This window comes from Caretta caretta, chromosome 2, assembly GCF_965140235.1.
Source record: "Caretta caretta isolate rCarCar2 chromosome 2, rCarCar1.hap1, whole genome shotgun sequence".
Taxonomy (NCBI): Eukaryota; Metazoa; Chordata; order Testudines; family Cheloniidae; genus Caretta; species Caretta caretta.
This window is the reverse complement of record NC_134207.1, coordinates 270,744,124-270,769,185: the sequence shown is the minus strand read 5'-3', so window position 1 is coordinate 270,769,185 and position 25,062 is coordinate 270,744,124. Positions and strand designations below refer to the sequence as shown.

The window sequence follows — 25,062 nt, the reverse complement described above, 5'->3', positions numbered from 1 at the left end:
AGTTTATGCCATCACAGCTACAAGCCTGAACCAAGAACTTTGCCATCACTGTATGTCATTGATTCCATTGAACCCATTCTAGCTCTCATCTCTATCTTTTTCTTTTTATGAATAAACCTTTAGATTTTAGATTCTAAAGGATTGGCAACAACGTGATTTGTGGGTAAGATCTGACTTGTGTATTGACTGGGGTCTGGGGCTTGATCCTTTGGGATCGAGAGAACCTTTTTTCTTTTACTAGGGTATTGGTTTTCACAACCATTCGTCCCCATAACGAGTGGCCCTGGTGATGACACTGGGAAAAGGGAGTGTCTAAGGGAATTGCTTGTGTGACTTCTGGTTAGCCCTTGGGGTGAGACTGAAGTCCTCTCTGTTTGGCTGGTTTTGTGGGCCATAGTAGTAAAGGACCCCCAGCCTTGGGCTGTGATTGCCCTGCTCTAAGCAATTTATCCTGAATTGACACTCTCCGTTGGGTCCCGTCAGAGGCCGCATGGTTACACTTGCTCTTCTGAGTTACATATCAACACCAATAACAGCTACTGGATATAGTCAAGCACAGTTCCTGATGGGAAGACAATTCAGAACGGCTGTTCCAACTGTGGAAAGAAACCTATCTCCAAAGAGGCCAGACATGAAGACAGTAGCCAAATTGGATAAAAAAGCTAAAAGATCTTATGAACACTTTTACAACAAACTTCACTCAGAGGACTGCTGGGTCTAGAACGTGGTGACCACGTTCATGTCAAACTGGATGAAGAAAAAGGAGGGACAATGCCAGCTGCCATAAAGAAAAACAATTCAGTGCCTGGATCGTATACGATCAACACCAGCAGTGCAGAGTTCAGCAGAAAATGTCGACAGCTACAGTTTGTTCCTCCGAGAGAATAAACAACAGAGCAAACTCCACGGACGGAGAATGCAGAACAAGGATACAACTCAAGGGTTCCTACCCACCCACAGACAGTCACTGCAACTAATGGACAGCTCGATGACCAGGTTGTTATATGTTCGGATTGTGTAATTAGAAAGCCAGCACAATTCAGAGACAACTTCATCTGCAGCATTGAGAGCTGCCTGGAGAGAGATTCTAGCCACCAGTCCCCATCTTTAACCCACCCCAACCAGCCCCCCAGTCCCAACTAACCAGCAAACCGCAGCTACAAATGCAACAACCATACCCAACCACACAACTAATCTAACTAACCCCCGCTACAAACCCAACCCAACCCACTAACCCCAACCAACCCCAGCTACTAACCCTAACCAGCCAACCCCAGCTACTAACCCAATCCAGCCACCGTCCCCAACCAACTAACCCCAACCAACCCCAGCTACTAACCCTAACCAGCCAACCCCAGCTACTAACCCAATCCAGCCACCGTCCCCAACCAACTAACCCCAACCAACCCCAGCTACTAACCCTAACCAGCCAACACCAGCTACTAACACAATCCAGCCACCGTCCCCAACCAACTAACCCCAACCAACCCCAGCTACTAATCCTAACCAGCCAACCCCAGCTACTAACACAATCCAGCCACCGTCCCCAACCAACTAACCCCAACCAACCCCAGCTACTAACCCTAACCAACCAACCCCAGCTACTAACCCAATCCAGCCACCGTCCCCAACCAACTAACCCCAACCAACCCCAGCTACTAACCCTAACCAGCCAACACCAGCTACTAACACAATCCAGCCACCGTCCCCAACCAACTAACCCCAACCAACCCCAGCTACTAATCCTAACCAGCCAACCCCAGCTACTAACACAATCCAGCCACCGTCCCCAACCAACTAACCCCAACCAACCCCAGCTACTAACCCTAACCAGCCAATCCCAGCTACTAACACAATCCAGCCACCGTCCCCAACCAACTAACCCCAACCAACCCCAACTAACTCAATCCAGCCACCGTCCCCAACCAACTAACCCCAACCAACCCCAGCTACTAACCCTAACCAGCCAACACCAGCTACTAACACAATCCAGCCACCGTCCCCAACCAACTAACCCCAACCAACCCCAGCTACTAATCCTAACCAGCCAACACCAGCAACTAACACAATCCAGCCACCGTCCCCAACCAACTAACCCCAACCAACCCCAACTAATCCTAACCAGCCAACCCCAGCTACTAACACAATCCAGCCACCGTCCCCAACCAACTAACCCAAACCAACCCCAACTACTAACCCTAACCAGCCAACCCCAGCTACTAACACAATCCAGCCACCGTCCCCAACCAGCTAACCCCAACCAACCCCAGCTACTAATCCTAACCAGCCAACACCAGCTACTAACACAATCCAGCCACCGTCCCCAACCAACTAACCCAAACCAACCCCAACTACTAACCCTAACCAGCCAACCCCAGCTACTAACACAATCCAGCCACCGTCCCCAACCAACTAACCCCAACCAACCCCAACTAATCCTAACCAGCCAACCCCAGCTACTAACACAATCCAGCCACCGTCCCCAACCAACTAACCCCAACCAACCCCAGCTACTAACCCTAACCAGCCAACCCCAGCTACTAACACAATCCAGCCACCGTCCCCAACCAACTAACCCCAACCAACCCCAACTAACTCTAACCAGCCAACCCCAGCTACTAACACAATCCAGCCACCGTCCCCAACCAACTAACCCCAACCAACCCCAACTAATCCTAACCAGCCAACCCCAGCTACTAACACAATCCAGCCACCGTCCCCAACCAACTAACCCCAACCAACCCCAACTACTAACCCTAACCAGCCAACACCAGCTACTAACACAATCCAGCCACCGTCCCCAACCATCTAACCCCAACCAACTCCAACTAATCCTAACCAGCCAACCCCAGCTACTAACACAATCCAGCCACCGTCCCCAACCAACTAACCCCAACCAACCCCAGCTACTAACCCTAACCAGCCAACACCAGCTACTAACACAATCCAGCCACCGTCCCCAACCAACTAACCCCAACCAACCCCAGCTACTAACCCTAACCAGCCAACCCCAGCTACTAACACAATCCAGCCACCGTCCCCAACCAACTAACCCCAACCAACCCCAGCTACTAACCCTAACCATAGAATCATAGAATCATAGAATATAAGGGTTGGAAGGGACCCCAGAAGGTCATCTAGTCCAACCCCCTGCTCAAAGCAGGACCAATTCCCAGTTAAATCATCCCAGCCAGGGCTTTGTCAAGCCTGACCTTAAAAACCTCTAAGGAAGGAGATTCTACCACCTCCCTAGGTAACGCATTCCAGTGTTTCACCACCCTCATAGTGAAAAAGTTTTTCCTAATATCCAATCTAAACCTCCCCCACTGCAGCTTGAGACCATTACTCCTCGTTCTGTCATCTGCTACCATTGAGAACAGTCTAGAGCCATCCTCTTTGGAACCCCCTTTCAGGTAGTTGAAAACAGCTATCAAATCCCCCCTCATTCTTCTCTTCTGCAGGCTAAACAATCCCAGCTCCCTCAGCCTCTCCTCATAAGTCATGTGTTCCAGACCCCTAATCATTTTTGTTGCCCTTCGCTGGACTCTCTCCAATTTATCCACATCCTTCTTGAAGTGTGGGGCCCAAAACTGGACACAGTACTCCAGATGAGGCCTCACCAATGTCGAATAGAGGGGAACGATCACGTCCCTCGATCTGCTCGCTATGCCCCTACTTATACATCCCAAAATGCCATTGGCCTTCTTGGCAACAAGGGCACACTGCTGACTCATATCCAGCTTCTCGTCCACTGTCACCCCTAGGTCCTTTTCCGCAGAACTGCTGCCTAGCCATTCGGTCCCTAGTCTGTAGCTGTGCATTGGGTTCTTCCGTCCTAAGTGCAGGACCCTGCACTTATCCTTATTGAACCTCATCAGATTTCTTTTGGCCCAATCCTCCAATTTGTCTAGGTCCTTCTGTATCCTATCCCTCCGCTCCAGTGTATCTACCACTCCTCCCAGTTTAGTATCATCCGCAAATTTGCTGAGAGTGCAATCCACACCATCCTCCAGATCATTTATGAAGATATTGAACAAAACCGGCCCCAGGACCGACCCTTGGGGCACTCCACTTGATACCGGCTGCCAACTAGACATGGAGCCATTGATCACTACCCGTTGAGCCCGACAATCTAGCCAGCTTTCTACCCACCTTGTAGTGCATTCATCCAGCCCATACTTCCTTAACTTGCTGACAAGAATACTGTGGGAGACCGTGTCAAAAGCTTTGCTAAAGTCAAAAAACAATACATCCACTGCTTTCCCTTCATCCACAGAACCAGTAATCTCATCATAGAAGGCGATTAGATTAGTCAGGCATGACCTTCCCTTGGTGAATCCATGCTGGCTGTTCCTGATCACTTTCCTCTCATGCAAGTGCTTCAGGATTGATTCTTTGAGGACCTGCTCCATGATTTTTCCAGGGACTGAAGTGAGGCTGACTGGCCTGTAGTTCCCAGGATCCTCCTTCTTCCCTTTTTTAAAGATTGGCACTACATTAGCCTTTTTCCAGTCATCCGGGACTTCCCCGGTTCGCCACGAGTTTTCAAAGATAATGGCCAATGGCTCTGCAATCACAGCCGCCAGTTCCTTCAGCACTCTCGGATGCAACTCGTCCGGCCCCATGGACTTGTGCACGTCCAGCTTTTCTAAAAAGTCCCTAACCACCTCTATCTCCACAGAGGGCTGGCCATCTCTTCCCCATTTTGTGATGCCCAGCGTAGCAGTCTGGGAGCTGACCTTGTTAGTGAAAACAGAGGCAAAAAAAGCATTGAGTACATTAGCTTTTTCCACATCCTCTGTCACTAGTTTGCCTCCCTCATTCAGTAAGGGGCCCACACATTCCTTGGCTTTCTTCTTGTTGCCAACATACCTGAAGAAACCCTTCTTGTTACTCTTGACATCTCTGGCTAGCTGCAGCTCCAGGTGCGATTTGGCCCTCCTGATAACATTCCTACATGCCCTAGCAATATTTTTATACTCTTCCCTGGTCATATGTCCAACCTTCCACTTCTTGTAAGCTTCTTTTTTATGTTTAAGATCCGCTAAGATTTCACCATTAAGCCAAGCTGGTCGCCTGCCATATTTACTATTCTTTCGACTCATCGGGATGGTTTGTCCCTGTAACCTCAACAGGGATTCCTTGAAATACAGCCAGCTCTCCTGGACTCCTTTCCCCTTCAAGTTAGTCCCCCAGGGGATCCTGGCCATCCGTTCCCTGAGGGAGTCGAAGTCTGCTTTCCTGAAGTCCAGGGTCCGTATCGTGCTGCTTACCTTTCTTCCCTGTGTCAGGATCCTGAACTCAACCAACTCATGGTCACTGCCTCCCAGATTCCCATCCACTTTTGCTTCCCCCACTAATTCTACCCGGTTTGTGAGCAGCAGGTCAAGAAAAGCGCCCCCCCTAGTTGGCTCCTCGAGCACTTGCGCCAGGAAATTGTCCCCTACGCTTTCCAAAAACTTCCTGGATTGTCTATGCACCGCTGTATTGCTCTCCCAGAAGATATCAGGAAAATTAAAGTCACCCATGAGAATCAGGGCATGCGATCCAGTAGCTTCCGTGAGCTGCCGGAAGAAAGCCTCATCTACCTCATCCCCCTGGTCCGGTGGTCTATAGCAGACTCCCACCACTACATCACTCTTGTTGCACACACTTCTAAACTTAATCCAGAGACACTCAGGTTTTTCTGCAGTTTCGTACCGGAGCTCTGAGCAGTCATACTGCTCCCTTACATACAGTGCAACTCCCCCACCTTTTCTGCCCTGCCTGTCCTTCCTGAACAGTTTATAACCATCCATGACAGTACTCCAGTCATGTGAGTTATCCCACCAAGTCTCTGTTATTCCAATCACGTCATAGTTCCTTGACATCACCAGGACCTCCAGTTCTCCCTGCTTGTTTCCAAGGCTTTGTGCATTTGTATATAAGCACTTGAGATAACCTGTTGATCGCCCCTCATTCCCAGTATGAGGCAGGAGCCCTCCCCTCACAGACATTCCTGCCTGTGCTTCCTCCCGGTATCCCGCTTTCCCACTTACCTCAGGGCTTTGGTCTCCTTCCCCCGGTGAACCTAGTTTAAAGCCCTCCTCACTAGGTTAGCCAGCCTGCTCGCGAAGATGCTCTTCCCTCTCTTCGTTAAGTGGAGCCCGTCTCTGCCTAGCACTCCTTCTTGGAACACCATCCCATGGTCGAAGAATCCAAAGCCTTCTTTCCGACACCACCACTTCTTAACCAGCCAACCCCAGCTACTAACACAATCCAGCCACCGTCCCCAACCAACTAACCCCAACCAACCCCAGCTACTAACCCTAACCAGCCAACCCCAGCTACTAACACAATCCAGCCACCGTCCCCAACCAACTAACCCCAACCAACCCCAACTAATCCTAACCAGCCAACCCCAGCTACTAACACAATCCAGCCACCGTCCCCAACCAACTAACCCCAACCAACCCCAGCTACTAACCCTAACCAGCCAACACCAGCTACTAACACAATCCAGCCACCGTCCCCAACCAACTAACCCCAACGAACCCCAACTAATCCTAACCAGCCAACCCCAGCTACTAACACAATCCAGCCACCGTCCCCAACCAACTAACCCCAACCAACCCCAACTACTAATCCTAACCAGCCAACACCAGCTACTAACACAATCCAGCCACCGTCCCCAACCAACTAACCCCAACCAACCCCAGCTACTAACCCTAACCAGCCAACCCCAGCTACTAACACAATCCAGCCACCGTCCCCAACCAACTAACCCCAACCAACCCCAACTAATCCTAACCAGCCAACACCAGCTACTAACACAATCCAGCCACCGTCCCCAACCAACTAACCCCAACCAACCCCAGCTACTAACCCTAACCAGCCAACACCAGCTACTAACACAATCCAGCCACCGTCCCCAACCAACTAACCCCAACCAACCCCAGCTACTAACCCTAACCAGCCAACACCAGCTACTAACACAATCCAGCCACCGTCCCCAACCAACTAACCCCAACCAACTCCAACTAATCCTAACCAGCCAACCCCAGCTACTAACACAATCCAGCCACCGTCCCCAACCAACTAACCCCAACCAACCCCAGCTACTAACCCTAACCAGCCAACACCAGCTACTAACACAATCCAGCCACCGTCCCCAACCAACTAACCCCAACCAACCCCAGCTACTAACCCTAACCAGCCAACCCCAGCTACTAACACAATCCAGCCACCGTCCCCAACCAACTAACCCCAACCAACCCCAGCTACTAACCCTAACCAGCCAACCCCAGCTACTAACACAATCCAGCCACCAACCCCGACCAACTAACCCCAGCCAACCCCAGCTACTAACCAACCCCACCAGTACAACCCACCTCAACCAAATAAACTTAACCTACGAAAACCAACCAGCTGCACCTATGGACAGACAGATGGAAGGACAGATACTCTCTGCTACTAACCCAACACACCGCCTGAACCCCAGCCACTTAACCCTAACTGACCATCCCAACCAACTAGACCCCAACTCCATCCAATCCAATCCAAACCAAACCACCAACTCCAACTAATGTTCACCAACCTGCCATCCCCAACCCACCCCAGCCATCCCCAATCAACCAAACCCAACAAATCATAACCAACTAACTCAAAATATTTCATATTTGCAAGTGCGTGAGGACAAGGTGCTAGAGTGGACCTGGTGGAATGCGAGTCCCACCTCACTGCCACAGGTACCAAGTGGGGCAAGTAGTCAGGGTCACTTTGCCTCTGGATGCCCCCAGGTGGGTGGCACCAGGACACGCAGGCACAGAAAGTGCCCCCCCCAGACACTGGTGGCCAAAGATTCCGATCACACGTGCATGGGGAGCCTGCCTCGACAGGGGGATCCACACGGCCAGGGCCTGGGGGAAGAAACAGCTCCTGACATCCTCCCTTGTAGAGAAGGGGCAGCCTCATGCCAGCAATCCCTCCCCAGGGATCCCTGAGGCGCTGACCCCCCCTTTCTGTCATCACCAAGGCTCCCTCCCTCCCCAGCTGCCTGCCCCACGAGCACTGGGGTGATAGGCAGGACCCCTGCTGGCCCGCAGGCCCCAGGGATGGACAGACAGATGGAAGGACGGATACCCTCTGCTGCTGGCAGGACACGAAGGTCTGGAAGCCGGGCGCCACACCGAAACCCAGCTGGTCGATGAAGGGCGGCTCCTCCTGGCTGTGGATCTGCACCTTGACCCCAGCTTCGTAGGAGATCTCATCTGCCAACACAGCAGAGCATAGGGGTGTTAAAGGGGGTGGGAGAGGGCTCCTGTTCTGGGGGGGAGCTAGCTGGACTTGATTCCTGCCTTGTGGCTTTTCATCCTCAGGATGGGGGGTGAGATAGACCTGTCCATGCTGGGGGTGTTGCTGTCTGGGGGGGTGGGTGGGGTGTCTGTCTATGCTGGGTGTTCCTGTCCTGGGGACGGGGTCAGGCGGGGCTGCGCGACCCGGGGTGTCGCTGTCCCGGGGATAGGGTTGGGCAGGGCGCGATGTTGCTGTCCCGGGGTCAGGCGGGGTGTCACTATCCCGGGGTCGGGCGGGGCCAGGTGAGGCGGGGTGTCACTGTCCCGGGGACGGGGTCGGGACGGGCGAGGCGGGGGTGTCGCTGTCCTGGGGACGGGGGGGACCCGGGGTGTCACTGTCCCGAGGACAGGGTTGGGCGGGGCCGGGCAAGGCGGGGATGTCGCTGTCCCGGGGACAGGGTCAGGCGGGGCCGGGTGAGCCGGGGGTGTCGCTGGGACGGGGTCGGGGGACCTGGGGTGTCACTGTCCTGGGGATGGGGTCGGGCGGAGCCAGGCGAGGCGGGGTGTCGTTGTCCCGGGGTGATGGGGTTGGGCGGGGCCGGGCGAGGCGGGGTGTCACTGTCCCGGGGACGGGGGGGGACCCGGGGTGTCACTGTCCCGAGGACGGGGTCGGGCGGGGCCAGGCAAGGCGGGGATGTCGCTGTCCCGGGGACAAGGTCAGGCGGGGCCGGGTGAGCCGGAGGTGTCGCTGGGACGGGGTCGGGGGACCCGGGGTGTCACTGTCCCGAGGACGGGGTCGGGCGGGGCCGGGCAAGGCGGGGATGTCGCTGTCCCGGGGACAGGGTCAGGCGGGGCCGGGTGAGCCGGGGGTGTCGCTGGGACGGGGTCGGGGGACCCAGGGTGTCACTGTCCTGGGGATGGGGTCGGGCGGGGCCGGGCGAGGCGGGGTGTCGCTGTCCCGGGGACGGGGTGGGGGGACCCGGGTGTCACTGTCCCGGGGACAGAGTCGGGCGGGGCCGGGCGAGGCGGGGTGTTGCTGTCCCGGGGACGGGGTGGGGGGACCCGGGTGTCACTGTCCCGGGGTGATGGGGTCGGGCGGGGCCGGGCGAGGTGGGGTGTCGCTGTCCCGGGGACGGGGTGGGGGGACCCGGGTGTCGCTGTTCCGGGGACGGGGTCGAGCAGGGCCGGGCGAGGCGGGGTGTCGCTGTCCCGGGGTGATGGGGTTGGGCGGGGCTGTCCATGCCAGGTGTTGCTGTCTGGGGGAGTAATGGCGTCCCAGGTGTGTGGGGAGCCCTGTGCCCGGCGCCCAGCCTCACCGCTCTCCCCCCAGACGGGCAGGTACTCGTCCTGCTGGATGTTCAGCATGAGCTCCAGCCCGTTGCCGGAGCCGCCCTTGACGGTGGTGAGGAGCTCGGTGCCCGGCGCCCCGGCATTGAACGTGTAGCACTTGCCCAGGCGTGTGAAGATCTGCAGGGGAGACAGAGCCGGGCACAAGGGGTCAGCCCCAATCCAGCCCAGGGAGACACGGCACCGGGACCTGCCGCACTGGGGGGGCTGGGCCATGTGCAGAGCTGTGCTGTGTTTGGGGGGGGGGCTGGGCCATGTGCAGAGCTGTGCTGTGTTGGGGGGGGGCTGGGCCATGTGCAGAGCTGTGCTGTGTTTGGGGGGGGGGCTGGGCCATGTGCAGAGCTGTGCTGTGTCTGGGGGGGGCTGGGGGGACTGGGCCATGTGCAGAGCTGTGCTGTGTCTGGGGGGGCTGGGCCAGTGCAGAGCTGTGCTGTGTTGGGGCGGGGCTGGGCCATGTGCAGAGCTGTGCTGTGTTTGGGGGGGGGGCTGGGCCATGTGCAGAGCTGTGCTGTGTCTGGGGGGGGCTGGGGGGACTGGGCCATGTGCAGAGCTGTGCTGTGTCTGGGGGGGCTGGGCCAGTGCAGAGCTGTGCTGTGTTTGGGGGGGGCTGGGGGGGCTGGGCCAGTGCAGAGCTGTGCTGTGTTTGGGGGGGGCTGGGGGGGCTGGGCCAGTGCAGAGCTGTGCTGTGTCTGGGGGGGCTGGGCCAGTGCAGAGCTGTGCTGTGTTTGGGGGGGGCTGGGGGGGCTGGGCCATGTGCAGAGCTGTGCTGTGTCTGGGGGGCTGGGCCAGTGCAGAGCTGTGCTGTGTTTGGGGGGGGGGCTGGGGGGGCTGGGCCACGTGCAGAGCTGTGCTGTGTCTGGGGGGGGCTGGGGGGACTGGGCATGTGCAGAGCTGTGCTGTGTCTGCGGGGGGCTGGGGGGACTGGGCCATGTGCAGAGCTGTGCTGTGTTTGGGGGGGCTGGGCCAGTGCAGAGCTGTGCTGTGTTTGGGGGGGGCTGGGGGGGCTGGGCCATGTGCAGAGCTGTGCTGTGTCTGGGGGGGCTGGGGGGGCTGGGCCATGTGCAGAGCTGTGCTGTGTCTGGGGGGGCTGGGCCAGTGCAGAGCTGTGCTGTGTTTGGGGGGGGCTGGGGGGGCTGGGCCAGTGCAGAGCTGTGCTGTGTTTGGGGGGGGCTGGGGGGGCTGGGCCAGTGCAGAGCTGTGCTGTGTCTGGGGGGGCTGGGCCAGTGCAGAGCTGTGCTGTGTCTGGGGGGGCTGGGCCAGTGCAGAGCTGTGCTGTGTTTGGGGGGGGCTGGGGGGGCTGGGCCATGTGCAGAGCTGTGCTGTGTCTGGGGGGCTGGGCCAGTGCAGAGCTGTGCTGTGTTTGGGGGGGGGGCTGGGGGGGCTGGGCCACGTGCAGAGCTGTGCTGTGTCTGGGGGGGGCTGGGGGGACTGGGCATGTGCAGAGCTGTGCTGTGTCTGCGGGGGGCTGGGGGGACTGGGCCATGTGCAGAGCTGTGCTGTGTTTGGGGGGGCTGGGCCAGTGCAGAGCTGTGCTGTGTTTGGGGGGGGCTGGGGGGGCTGGGCCATGTGCAGAGCTGTGCTGTGTCTGGGGGGGCTGGGGGGGCTGGGCCAGTGCAGAGCTGTGCTGTGTTTGGGGGGGGCTGGGGGGGCTGGGCCAGTGCAGAGCAGTCGTTCTGGTCTGCGCACTCCCAGCTACCCAGTCCCTCGCCCGTCAGGAGCTCGGCGAGGCCAGGGGGACACTTGGGCGGCGCTTTCTGACCCACCGGTGGGGCCTGGCGGAGGTAAGGACTGAGCAGCAGGAGGAGGGGCAATACCTGGCGCAGCACCCTCGTGGTGCTCAGCGCAGCCGGTAAAGCCCAGTCCGTGGCCAGGCGTGGCTGGCGCAGGGCCACAAGCACAGCCGGTGGGGCCAGCACCATGCACCCCGGGGTGAGATCTGACGAAAGCCTCGTTTCTGGAGCGTGGGGAGCAGGTTGGGGCCGTGTCCCACAGAGGAAAGACACCGCAGGAGCCGCCTGCCCGGTCTGGTGCTGGGGGTCTACCCTGCGGCAGGCGCGGCGGAGGTGTCTGAGCAGCCAGGCGCACGGTTTGCCTCAGGGCGGCCGCAGTAACGCTAGTCTGGAGGCCTTGTCGGCGTTGAGGACAGCCCACGGGTGGGATCCATGTGCCCAGGGTTTGCCCCCCAAGAGCATATGGGCACTATTCCGTTGGTACGCAGGCCCTCGCGACCCACTGTGCACTGGGGACGTTCACAATGCCAGGGTTTGTCACCAGCTGGGAGTCGACCTTCAGGGACTGGCCGGGATGGTATTCCCACGGCAGGACCCTGGCACAAGCGACGTTCCTGTCCCCACCGTGTGACCCCCTCCTGCCTGCGCTCGTGAAACCAGCCCCTGACCCATGCTCAGCCAGTGCAGAGCAGCTATGGGCACGTGGCTACCCACCCGCTTGGAGGCCAGTGTCCACATCAGTGCAGTTGCTGGGCTCGTCCCAGTCCTTGGTGAGCCAATTCCCCCTGACGGGCCCTGTGACGGCCAGGCCCGCAGAACCGGCCCCCTCAGCCAGGACCTGCAGCTACCATAGCTGGAGCTGGATGTGCCTGGGCACCAGGGGTCAGGGATGCTCTGTGCTCCCACACCATGGACTGCCGGGCCCAATGGCAGGGTGGGAGAATCGTAGCACCCCGGGGTCAGCTAGTCCAACCCCCACCACCCTGCAGGAGCAGTTGGGTCTGTCCCATTCCAGACAGACGGCTCCAGCCTCCTTGGGAAACCCTCCAGGGAAGGAGCTTCCACAACCCCCCCAAGGCGTCAGTTCCATTGTCCCACTGCTCTTACAGCTGGGAAGTTTTTCCTGAGATTTCATCTAAATCTGCTCTGCTGGAGTTTGACCCCATGGCCTCTTGTCCTGCTCTCCAGAGAGAACAGCTTTTCTCCATCCTTTTCATGGCAGCCTTTCAAGTATTCAAAGCCTGCTGTCATGTCCCCCCTGAATCTCCTCTTTTCCAGAGCAAACATACCCAGCTTTGGCCTTTGCTCCAATGGCTTGTACTAGTAATGTGTTTGTGGGGAGAAAGGGGCTTATTGATTGGGGGGGGCGGGGGGAGTGCTTGTGGGCCTTGCTTGCCATGCAATGCTGGATAAAGGAGGGGGATGAATCCATGGGACCATCCCAGGAAGTTACTAAGGTGGGAATTGTCCTACCCCGCTGCAGAGGGGAACAGTGTTTGCTCCTGATCCTGGGTTTAGCCTCACTGTCTGTCCGATGCAGCCGCACCCAGAACCTTTCTCGATGCCATAAAAGGCTTTGTTTGTGTGTCGCAGGAGGGGGGAGTGTTGACCTGGGAATGTGGCAGGGGAGTTTCACTGTGGATGGGAGACCTGAGAGCCTGTTACCTGAGCCAGGAGGGGGAGGGGGAGGTAACACCTCTGCCCTGGAAACTGGACAAAGGCTGCTGGAGGGAGCCTGCTGGGGGGGTTTTGGTTTCAGTTTGGAGCTGGGTGGAGGAACGCAGGGAACCCCAAGGCTGGAGTCTAAGCTCCCTGCCCTCCACCTGACTGAGGGGTCCTGGGTGTATCCACAAGTTCTGCTTGAGACCGTGTTCCTATTGTCCAATAAACCTCACGTTTTACTGGCTGGCTGAGAGTCTCAGTGAATCCCAGGAAGAGGGGTGCAGGGCCCGGACTCCCCCACACCCCATGACACATTCCCAGGTCAACACTCTGCCCTCCCTGCTGCGTCCCATCTCTCCCCGCTTCGAGACTGAACTGGGCGGGGTCACTCTGATCAGTGACCTGGGGAAGTTCGGGGCCCCCTCTCCAGGACAGCCATCCGCTATTAGGTTGGCCCTTCCCTTCACGTGGACCACGTCCATGTCATAATCCTGCAGGAGCAGGCTCCACCTCAGGAGCTTGGCGTTGGCTCCTTTCATCTGGTGCAGCCAGGTCAGGGGAGAGTGGTCGGAGTAGACGGTGAAGTGCCGCCCGAAGAGATAGGGCTCTAGTTTCCTGAGGGCCCACACCAGGGCCAGGCACTCCTTCTCGATGGCCGCGTAGTGTTGCTCCCGGGGTAGCAACTTCTTGCTCAGGTACACGATGGGGTGTCTCTCCCCCTTTTCATCCTCCTGCATTAACACTGCCCCCAGCCCTGTGTCTGAGGTGTCGGCGAACACCACAAAGGGCTTGTCAAAGTCTGGGTTTGCCAGAACTGGGCCACTGACCAGAGCCTCCTTCAGCGCCCGGAAAGCCTCCTGGCACTGCTCGGTCCAGACCACCTTGTCTGGCTTCCCCTTCTTGCATCGCTCAGTGATGGGGGTGGCTATGGTGCTAAAGTGGGGCACAAATCTTCGGTAGTATCCTGCCATCCCAATAAAGGCTTGGACCTGCTTTTTGGTGTGGGAAGAGGGCCAGTCTCTGATCACCTCCACCTTGGCTGGTTCCGGCTTTAGGCAGCCGCTCCCCACCCGGTGGCCCAGGTAAGATACTTCCGCCATCCCCACCTTGCCTTCTCCGCTTTTACAGTCAGCCCAGCCCCCTGGAGTCTGTCCAGCACTTGTCTAACCTGGGACACGTGGTCCTCCCAGGTCTGGCTAAAGACACAGATGTCATCAATATACGCCACGGCAAAACTCTCCATCCCCCTCAGTAGCTGGTCCACTAGGCGCTGGAAGGTGGCCGGCGCTCCCTTGAGGCCGAAAGGCAGGGTCAGGAACTCATAGAGCCCCAGAGGGGTGATAAAGGCTGATTTCAGCCGGGCATCTGCATCCAGCGGCACTTGCCAGTAGCCCTTTGTAAGGTCCATGGTGGTAAGGTACCGGGCTCCTCCCAGCTTGTCTACGAGCTCCCACAGTATTCTTGTCAGCAAGTTAAGGAAGTATGGGCTGGATGAATGCACTATAAGGTGGGTAGAAAGCTGGCTAGATTGTCGGGCTCAACGGGTAGTTATCAATGGCTCCATGTCTAGTTGGCAGCCGGTATCAAGTGGAGTGCCCCAAGGGTCGGTCCTGGGGCCGGTTTTGTTCAATATCTTCATAAATGATCTGGAGGATGGTGTGGATTGCACTCTCAGCAAATTTGCGGATGATACTAAACTGGGAGGAGTGGTAGATACGCTGGAGGGGAGGGATAGGATACAGAAGGACCTAGACAAATTGGAGGATTGGGCCAAAAGAAATCTGATGAGGTTCAATAAGGATAAGTGCAGGGTCCTGCACTTAGGACGGAAGAACCCAATGCACAGCTACAGACTAGGGACCGAATGGCTAGGCAGCAGTTCTGCGGAAAAGGACCTAGGGGTGACAGTGGACAAGAAGCTGGATATGAATCAGCAGTGTGCCCTTGTTGCCAAGAAGGCCAATGGCATTTTGGGATGTATAAGTAGGGGCATAGCCAGCAGATCGAGGGACGTGATCGTTCCCCTCTATTCGACATTGGTGAGGCCTCATCTGGAGTACTGTGTCCAGTTTTGGGCCCCACACTACAAGAAGGATGTGGATAAATTGGAGAGAGTCCAGCGAAGGGCAACAAAAATGATTAGGGGTCTGGAACACATGACTTATGAGGAGAGGCTGAGGGAGCTGGGATTGTTTAGCCTGCAGAAGAGAAGAATGAGGGGGGATTTGATAGCTGCTTTCAACTACCTGAAAGGGGGTTCCAAAGAGGATGGCTCTAGACTGTTCTCAATGGTAGCAGATGACAGAACGAGGAGTAATGGTCTCAAGTTGCAGTGGGGGAGGTTTAGATTGGATATTAGGAAAAACTTTTTCACTAAGAGGGTGGTGAAACACTGGAATGCGTTACCTAGGGAGGAGGTAGAATCTCCTTCCTTAGAGGTTTTTAAGGTCAGGCTTGACAAAGCCCTGGCTGGGATGATTTAACTGGGAATTGGTCCTGCTTCGAGCGGGGGGTTGGACTAGATGACCTTCTGGGGTCCCTTCCAACCCTGATATTCTATGATTCTATGATTCATCCGGCCTGGGCATGGGGTAGGCATCAGATACAGTGATGGCATTGAGCTTCCGATAGTCCACACAGAACCGGACCGACCCATCCTTTTTGGGGACCAGCACCACCGGCGAGGCCCAAGGGCTGGCCGATGGCTGGATCACCCCCAAAGCCAGCATGTCCCGGACCTCTCTTTCCAGGTCCTGAGCAGTTTTCCCTGTGACTCGGAAGGAGGAGCATCTTATCGGCGGGTGCGACCCTGTCTGCATCCGGTGGAGAGTCAGATTAGTGCGTCCAGGTTGGTTGGAAAACAGCTGTCGGTACGGATGCAGCACCCCCTGACCTCAGCTTGCTGGGCAGGGGTTAGCTGATCCGAGAGGGGGATTGTTTCCAGGGGGGAACCAGCTCTGGTCCCGAGGAATAGATCTACTAAAGGGTCATCTCCCTGCTCCTCCCACTGTCCACACACGGCCAACACCACATTCCCCCTGGCATAATATGGCTTCATCATATTCACATGGTACACCCGGCGGTGGTGCGCCCGGTTCGACAGCTCCACTACATAGTTTACCTCATTGAGCTGCTTGACAACCTTGAAAGGGCCCTCCCAGGCGGCCTGTAGTTTGTTCTTTCTCACGGGAATGAGAACCATCACCTGATCCCTGGTGGCGTAGACACGGGCCCGGGCTGTGCAGTCATACCAGACCTTCTGCTTCCTCTGGGCTCTGGCCAGATTCTCCCTGGCCAGGCCCATGAGTTCAGCCAGTCTCTCTCGGAAGATCAGGACATACTCCACCACTGACTCTCCATCGGGAGTGGCCTTCCCCTCCCACTCATCTCTCATCAGGTCCAGGGGGCCCCTCACCCTCCTTCCATATAACAGTTCGAAAGGCGAAAATCCGGTAGACTCCTGGGGCACCTCCCTGTACGCGAACAGCAGGTGAGGTAAGTACTTGTCCCAATCCTGCGGGTGCTGGTTCATAAAGGTTTTCAGCATCATCTTTAGCGTCCCGTTAAACCTCTCCACCAGCCCGTTGGACTGGGGGTGATAAGCTGAGGCCCAGCTGTGCCGGATCCCACATTTCTCCCACAAGCACCGGAGCAGGGCCGACATGAAGTTGGAGCCTTGGTCTGTCAAGACTTCCTTGGGGAACCCCACTTGGCTGAAAATGGTCAGGAGCGCATCGGCCACGGTGTCTGCTTCAATGGAAGCTAAGGGCACTGCCTCGGGGTAGCGGGTGGCAAAATCTACCACCACCAGAATGTATTTCTTCCCCGACTGGGTCGTCTTGCTGAGAGGCCCCACGATGTCCATGGCCACCTTCTGGAAAGGCTCCTCTATGATGGGCAAAGGTCTCAAAGCCGCTTTCCCCTTGTCCCGGGCCTTCCCCACCCTCTGACAGGGGTCACAGGATCGGCAATACTGCCGGACCGTGGTAAAGACCCCGGGCCAGTAACAGTTCTGTAGCAACCTCTGCCGGGTGCGCCGGATTCCCTGGTGCCCTGCGAGGGGGATGTCATGGGCCAGGTACAGGCGCTTGCGGCGATACTTCTGGGGGACCACCAGCTGCCTCCTGATCCCACAGGACTCCACTTCCCCTGGGGGAGCCCATTCTTGGTACAGGAACCCCTTCTCCCACAGGAACCTCTCCTGGCAACCTCTCCTCATGGTCCGTCCCACACTGAGGTCGGCCAGGTCCCTGAGCTTCCGCTAGGAGGGATCTTTCCTCAACTCGGCCTGGAACTCAGCGGCTGGGGAAGGGATGGGGACCTGTGTCACGGAGTCCCCTGGCGATGCTCTGGAATGGCTCCCTACGAAGCCAGGCAGGACTCTGGGGCAGTCTCCTTTCTGTGAGCAGCCTGTCTGCAGGACACACAGCTCACACAGCTTCCACCTTCCTGGGTCTGACCTCGGAGAATTCAGCCTCCTCTGCCCCTCCGTGCGCTTCCCACAGCGAGTCCGCCCAGGGGGTCCTGCCCCCCAACTTCGCAGTCAGACGTGACTCTCAGCCAGCCAGTAAAACAGAGGTTTATTAGACTACAGGAACATGGTCTAAAACAGAGCTTGTAGGTGCAGAGAACAGGACCCCTCAGCTAGGTCCATTTTGGGGGGCAGTGAGCCAGACAACCATGTCTGCCCTTCACTCCATGTCCCAGCCAGCCCCAAACTGAAACTCTCTCCAGCCCCCCCTCCTCTGGGCTTTGTTCCTTTCCTGGGCCAGGTGGTCACCTGATTCCTTTGTTCTCCAGCCCTTTAGCTCTCACCTTGCAGGGGGGAAGGGCCCAGGCCATCAGTTGCCAGGAAACAGGGTGTCAGCCATTCTCTGTCTCCAGACCCCTGCACACACCTGCCCTCTAGGGCTCTGCAATGATCATACACCCTCATCCCACCCCCTAGAGACTTAAGAACTGCATAGAATCATAGAATATCAGGGTTGGAAGGGACCCCAGAAGGTCATCTAGTCCAACCCCCTGCTCGAAGCAGGACCAATTCCCAGTTAAATCATCCCAGCCAGGGCTTTGTCAAGCATAGGGGAAACTGAGGCACCCCCACACTATTCAGAGGAAACATTAAGAACAGTCCCACTTCATCACAACCGGTTCCCCCTCTCTGAGTTATGCCCCTCGGCGCTCCCTCCCCACCAGGGAAGGGTCCTGCGCCTCCGGTGTGGTACCCTCCCCGAGGTCAGGGTGCAGTGCCCCTCGCCGGCTCTGGCTACGGGTCACAACCAGGGCGGTCTGGGGGTTGCTTGGCCAGTCCTCTAGGTCCCCCCCCATCAAAACCTCAGTGGGCAAATGAAGGTGCACCCCCACGTCCTTGGGGCCCTCCTTGTCCCCCTATTTCAATGTACCCTCGCCACGGGCACCTTGAATGGGGTCCCGCCCACCCCTGTCAGGGTCAGGTAGGTGTTGGGCACCACCTGATCTGGGGCCACCACCTCGGGCCGGGCCAGCGTCACCTCCGCGCCCGTATCCCAGTATCCATTGACCTTCCTCCCATCCACCTCCAGGGGAACAAGGCACTCTCTCCGGAGGGACAGCCCCGCGCCCACCCTGTAAACCGAGCACCCTGAGTCCAGAGCCTCCAGCCCTCTGGCGGAGCTGACCTGGGGTACTCTTCCCTCCGGAGCAGGTGGTAAACTGGTAGCCTCCCTTGCCTGGGTCGTCTGTCCCTCGTCCAGCTGAGTCCCTACCCAGTTAACCCTGCGTAGGTTGGGTCTGTTCAGTCTGTCCCTGAGCCTGGGGCACTGGGTCCTTACGTGGCCTCTCTGGCCACAGTGATAGCAGCTCAGGTCACATTGGTCCCCTCGAGCGGGTCGGAGGGGCCCGACGCCAGGCGTTCCCCTTTGGAGGGGGTTCTCCCTATTTCCCCGCTGGGAGGTCCCATGGTGACTCTCTCTCTGCGTCGGGGGGGGGGCCTGTTCTTTTGGGACTCCTCCCTGCTACCCCCTGACCGACTGTTCATAAACTCGTCGGCCAGCTGCCCTGCGTGCTGGGGGTTCTCGAGCTTTTTGTCCCCCAACCACAGCCTCAGGTCGGAAGGGCACTGTTCATACAGTTGCTCCAGTACGATTAGGTCAAGCAGGTCCTCTTTAGCTTGGGCCCCAGCTGTCCACTTGCGGGCATATCCCTGCATCCGGTTGACCAGTTGTAGGTAGGTGACCTCAGGCGTTTTGCGCTGACTCCAGAACCTTCTCCGGTACATCTCGGGGGTCAGCCCAAACTCACGGAGCAGGGCCTGTTTGAACAGTTCATAGTTCCCTGCCTCTGCCCCTGTCATTCGGCTGTACACCTCCACGGCTTTGGGGTCCAGTAAGGGGGTGAGGAACTGGAGCCTGTCTGCAGGGTCAACCCTGTGCATCTCGCAGGCATTCTCAAAGGCCGTCAGGAAGCTATCTATGTCCTCCCCCTCCTTATGCTGGGCCAGGAAGCACTTATCAAAGCTCCTTGCAGTCTTGGGTCCCCCCGCACTCACCGCAGCCGGGGCCCCACTGCTCCTCAGCCTGGCCAGCTCCAGTTCATGCTGGCGTTGCCTCTCCTTCTCCTCCTGCTCATGCCTACGTTGCCTCTCCTTCTCCTGACGTTCCCGCTCCTTCTCCTCCTGCTCATGTTGATGTTGCTTTTCATGATCCTCCAGCTCCCTCATTTTCATCTCCCTCTCCCATTCCAGCCGCATCCGCTCCAGGGATGGGGAGCTCTGCCGGGAGAATCCCCTGCTGGCTGCCGGGGTCAGGGTGCCCTCCGTATTCGCCGGGCTTCCCCCAACCTCTCCCCCAGGCCTAGGTAGGAAGGGTCTCGGGATGTCCTTGGCAGCCGTCTGACCCCTCTCAGCCCCAAGCCCCACGCTGCGTCCGCCGGGCGGCTTCCCTCCGGGACAGGGATCGGGTCATCCAAGCGATCCCTGTCCTCCAACTGGGCGATCAGCTGTTCCTTGGTGGACCTCCCGATGCGCAGCCCCCTCTGCCTGCACAGCTCCACCAGGTCGCTCTTAAGGCGTTTAGCGTACATCTCCCTGCTGGCCACTCGCAGGCCGGGCAGCTTTCCACGGTTTCCAGGAAAAGCCCCTCGTGTGCCAGTCCTTCTTGAGGTCACCACCTCTTTGCCAGGGTCGAGCTGCAGATTCCTCCACCCCTGGGACCGCTCGCTGCAATCCCCCGGGGGACCCTGTTACTGCAGAAGTCCTCTCTGGTCACACACTTCCAGGGGTTAACCGCCCCCTGAAACTGTCTCTCTCTGAATCTTCAGACGCCTGGTCCCCGTCAATCCCCCTTTGTTTTACTGCTCCCCAGTCACTTACTGCAGGAAGCGCCGTCCACGGGGTGCAGTAGATCCCACCTCTGCCACCAGTTGTCACGGAGTGTGGGGGAGTCCAGGCCCTGCACCCCTCTTCCTGGGATTCACTGTGACTCTCAGCCAGCAGAACGAGAGGTTTATTGGACAACAGGAACACAGTCTAAAACAGAGCTTGTGGGTACACCCAGGACCCCTCAGTCAAGTCCTTCTGGGGGAGCAGGGAGCTTAGACCCCAGCCCTGGGGTTCCCTGCATTCCTCCACCCAGCCCCAAACTGAAAACTAACCCCCCCAGCAGGCTCCCTTCTGCAGCCTTTGTCTAGTTTCCCGGGCAGAGGTGTCACCTCCCCCTCCTGGCTCAGGTGACAGGCTCTCAGGTCTCCCATCCGCAATGAAAGTCCCCTGCCGCATTCCCAGGTCAACACTCCCCCTCCCTGCTGCATCACACATGCACCCCCTCCCTCCCCCCCCCGTGTGGGGCACCCCGAAATGGCGACTGGGCCCTGGGTTGGAGACTTTCACCCCAGTGCCCTGGGTAGGGGTGTGATGGGCGCAGCAGGCCCATGCGGGTACCGCAGCACCCAACCCACACCAGGGACGCTGTCCTGGCAACAGCTACACAGGTAAGGGAGGGGAGGCATCGCCATGGCAACGGCTGCACTGAAAGAGGGGAGCCATTGCCATGGTAACAAAGGATCCATCTAAAGAAGGGGGAGAGGGGGCCATGGTGACGCGGGGGCGGGGAGCCGCCTCCATGACCATCCGTGTCCGGTCTCCTTTGAACGCCCCTCGCCTGCCCACCGGGGCTCAGGGGGGGGGACACGCCTGCTATTGTGGGGTTGGCCCCACAGGCTCCCTGTGCTGGGGGGTGACCCCAGCTGCAGCGAGAGCTGAGCACAGGGTGGGCACTGCCAGGAGGGGCTGTGAGCTTGGGACTGCCCCTTCAGGCCGGAGCCATGTGGGGCAGGGAAGGGTCGCAGGGCTCCCTCATTGCCCCCTCCATGGGCCTGTCCCCTCTCCAGCCTCCCACGCCCCCGCTCGTCCCTGGATCTGCCTTCTCCCTGGCCCCCAAGCTGCCAGGCCGGCCCGGCCCAGCGGGGCCAGGCCCAGCAGCTCCAAGGGACCCTGCCCAGAGGGAGACCCCCCCCAAGCTCCTAGCGGACGCCGGCCCAGTGCTGTCGCAGGCAGCCCGGCTAGATGGACGCTCTCGTTATCCACAGCAACGTCCGACGCTCTGACCGTGCCTGAACGCTTGGCCCGAGCGAGACCCAGTGGCAGGGAGTTCCACCGGCTCCGCGTAGGTGGGGACAGAGGGATCCCTCCCCTCAGCCTGGAGCGTGCGGCCTGCCTGCCCCGCGCGGGAAACAGAGAGTCTGCACCTGGTGCCCCTGCCCTGCATCCCGGCCCCACACGAAGGTCCCAGCCTGTCGCCCTGCTCGGGCGGGTGCCACCCTAGGCCTCAGCACTCTCAGTGCCTGGCTCCATCCCCAGCTCTGCTCGCCCCATTCCTGAGTCTCCAGGGGTCCCTCTCTCGCTGCAGCCCACGCACCTGCCCTGCCCCCACAGTGCCCCCTGCTGGGACTGGAGTAGCCAGGAGCTCCCCCACCCCCAGCCAGTGCACCTGCCCCGCCCCCACAGCGCCCCCTGCTGGGAGAGGCCAGAGCTGAAGTACCTGGGAGCTCCTCTGAGCCAGGGCTTCTGCCCTGCCCCAGAGAGGAATCCTCCCCACCTGCCTCCTGCAAACACTGTCTGCCCCACTCCGTTCTTAAAGGGGCAGCACCCAGCAAACACCAGCCAAGGCCGTGCACCCGCCCGCCTGCCCCGCAGCTGCAGCAGGCCCCTGGCACAGCTTGCACAGGGTCCAGCTCCGCCCAGCATTGGGCATTAGCAGGATCTGCACCCACGTGCCAGCGTCCGCTCTCGAGGGCAGGTCCCAGCTCCAGGGGTGCGGGGCTGACGGGGGAGTTACCCACAGCAGAGCAGCCTGGTCAGGGAGACCCAATGCACACACACCGCCCCATGTCACACGGGCACCCATGGCCCCTGCGTCACACACGCATGCACACACAGCCCCCGCTTTACCCAAGTGTGCGAGAGTGGTGATGCTAGCCACGGGATTCTTGGCACTAGGCTGCGAGCATGGTCCTGTGGGTGCGAAGGACACTGAGCTCCGCCTGCCCCCCGTTTGGGCCACCTGCGGGAGCTGTGGCCATGGCCAGCCAACGCCGCCTGTCCCACCTGGGCTGGGACAGCAGAGTCACTCTCGGCACCGAGCGCGGTGCAGGACGGGCCAGAGGGAGGACACAGCGGCACTCGCTGGCCAGCGAGGCGAGCGGCGTGCAGCCGAGAAGTGGCTTGGCTGGGGGTGCAGGGAGTGTTCCCAAGGGGTCAGGTCCGTGTCACTGCAAACCGCAGAAATGGTTCCAACTGAACCCCCTGTGCCAGGCCGGCTTGGGCGCGCGCCGCGAGGGTGTGTCTGAGCCACACGGCCGCTGACCGGCACAGGGCAGCGCAGCTGGCAGGGTGTAGGGAATATCAACGGGGTCAGAGCATCCAGCGCCGCTCAGCCAGCCAGGGGGACAGCCAGGCCCACAGGGCGAAGCGGGGGGCTCCTAGCCAGGCTGCAGGGGCCAGGCCATTGCTTGTGGCATTCGGGCCCATCCTCTGAGGAGGGCTGTAGTGACCCTGTGGCGGCATCCGGGGTGTCTCCTCTGGGAAACGCCCGTCGGCCTGCGGCCCAGAAAGGTGCTTTCGGGAGCTGATGGCTCAGCCTTAGCCTCCAGCCCCGGCTCCCGAATGTCGCCCTGCTCGTGGCACCAGAGACAGCTGGGGGCCCATGCACCCGGGCGGGGCTGGCAGCTCCGTGGCTGGAGCCCTGCGGCTGTGGGGTACCAGAGGCAGAGGGGAGCCTGGCCCGTCCGCAGACAGCTGGGCGAGGGAACAGATGGGCCCCGGAGCGGGGCCTGGTCCTGCCGGGCGGGTATTAGCTCCAGAGATGGGGGGACAGCAGCCCAGCCGCGGGGGGAGCAGGAGTGCCGTGCCCAGCACTAGGCACGTGGGGGAGGGGTGAATCGTCACCCTGTTCCCTCGCTGACGCCCTGGGGGCGCGAGTCCAACGAGCCCAACGCAGCCGTGCCAACAGCCCCCCGCCCCGCCAAGTGACGGACAGACCCAGCCCAGGACCCCCCCGCGAGCTGCCCCCCAGGCCTGGAGTCAAACATCCCCCCGCCTCGCCCAGCCCCCCGCAGGCAGAGCCACCCCCAGCCCCGGGCCTGAGGCAGGCTGCGGCCGTGCCGGCCGGGGGCCGCACTCACCGCGGTGAAGTTCTGGGCGCCGCAGTCGGCCCCACGGAAGCTGCACTGCAGCAGCATCTCGGCCATGTCGTGGCCCGTGCGGTTGTAGAAGTCGGCCATGTCGAAGGGCTTGGCTTTGAAGTGCCGGAAGTTGGCCTTGTCCCGCAGGGCGGCCAGCAGCTGGGGCTCGGCCAGGTGGGGGCTGCGGACCTCGTAGCGGTCGCTGAGCAGGGCCAGCAGCTGGCCCACGTGGTAGAGGTCGTTGCGGGTGATGCGGGAGAAGCGGAACTCGTTGAGGTTGCAGATGGTGATGGCGGGGAAGGTCAGGTTGGGCGCGGCCACCTCGTCCAGCCTGGTGACGTGCGGGTAGGTGAAGAAGTAGGTGACGCGCTCCATGCAGACCACCAGCAGCAGCCCCAGCGAGCCCAGGAAGAAGAGGGCCCAGAGCACGCGGCGCAGCGAGAGCGAGCCGTGCCGGAAGATGTGGTTGACGCCGTGCAGCGAGCAGTTATTGGCGAAGACCTGGAGGCTGGAGAGCTGCTCGGCCCCCGCGCTGCCCTGCGAGCAGGCCCTCATGGTGGCTCCAGCCCCTGTCCCTGGCAGGCCCTCACGCCCCAGCGCCGGGGCGGGCACCTGGGCTCCCTGCTGCCCCGCCTCGCCTGGCCTGCCCGCGGCGCCCGCCCATGCCCAGCTGTCAGGCCCCCGCGTCCCGGGCTCCCGGCGCGGCCAGAGCAGGACCCCGCTCCCACCAATCGCAGGCGCTGGCAACCGCAGCCCCGGATCGCCACGGCGACGGAATGCGGCCTGGGTCCCCGTCGCCGGGCTGCGCCCCCCCGGCGGGCCCCCCCCGCGGCAGCTGCTCAGTAGCCCTTTGTGCGCCCGTCTCCCGGGCGGGCTGCCTGCCGGTGCAGCCTGCCGGCGCGATGGCTCCAGCTCCTCAGCAGGCTGCGGCTCCCCCGCCCCTGAACACGCTCAGGCAGCTGCTCGACTCCCCAGCCCGAGCCAGCGCTGCCCCCTCCCTGCCTCCCTCACACCCGGACCCGATCCGTCCCCGGCCGAGCGCCCAGCTGCCGGCCCCTCCCGCCCCGCGCCCAGCTGGGGCTGCACCCGGCCCGGCACCCATCTGTGGGTGGGCGAGATCCACCGCAGAGGGAGAGAGGCCCAGTGGGCGAGAATGGGGGAGGGGCCGGGAGCCAGGACTCCTGGCTTCTCTCCTGGTTCGGGGGGGGGGGCAGCGGTGCCTAGTGGGTAAGAGCAGGGGGGCTGGGAGCCAGGATTCCTGGGTTCTCTCCTGGCTCTGGGGGGCAGTGGTGCCTAGTGGGTAAGAGCAGGGGGGCTGGAAGCCAGGATTCCTGGGTTCTCTCCTGGCTCTGGGGGGCAGTGGGGTCTGGTGGGTTAGAGCAGGGGGGCTGGGA

General features: G+C 59.9%; 1 protein-coding gene across 5 annotated transcripts in view; it reads right to left on the bottom strand.

Annotated features, from left to right (window-relative positions):
• ASIC3 (acid sensing ion channel subunit 3) overlaps nucleotides 1-24,659 on the bottom strand; it is a 41,652-nt gene extending 16,993 nt beyond the window's left edge. For 2 of the 5 annotated variants that reach the window (XM_048842066.2, XM_048842068.2), the window contains exons 1-3: nucleotides 23,669-24,657; nucleotides 9,590-9,740; nucleotides 8,122-8,249 (exon numbers count right to left, since the gene is read on the bottom strand). In XM_048842066.2, the coding sequence (XP_048698023.1) occupies nucleotides 8,122-8,249; nucleotides 9,590-9,740; nucleotides 23,669-24,223 (834 nt within the window). In that variant the 5' untranslated portion in view covers nucleotides 24,224-24,657. Of the gene's footprint in view, nucleotides 1-8,121; nucleotides 8,250-9,589; nucleotides 9,741-23,668 lie in introns of all 5 variants that reach the window. The other 3 variants (XM_048842065.2, XM_048842067.2, XM_048842064.2) reach the window with 3 other exon arrangements.
• Between the last annotated feature and the right edge of the window lie 403 nt (nucleotides 24,660-25,062).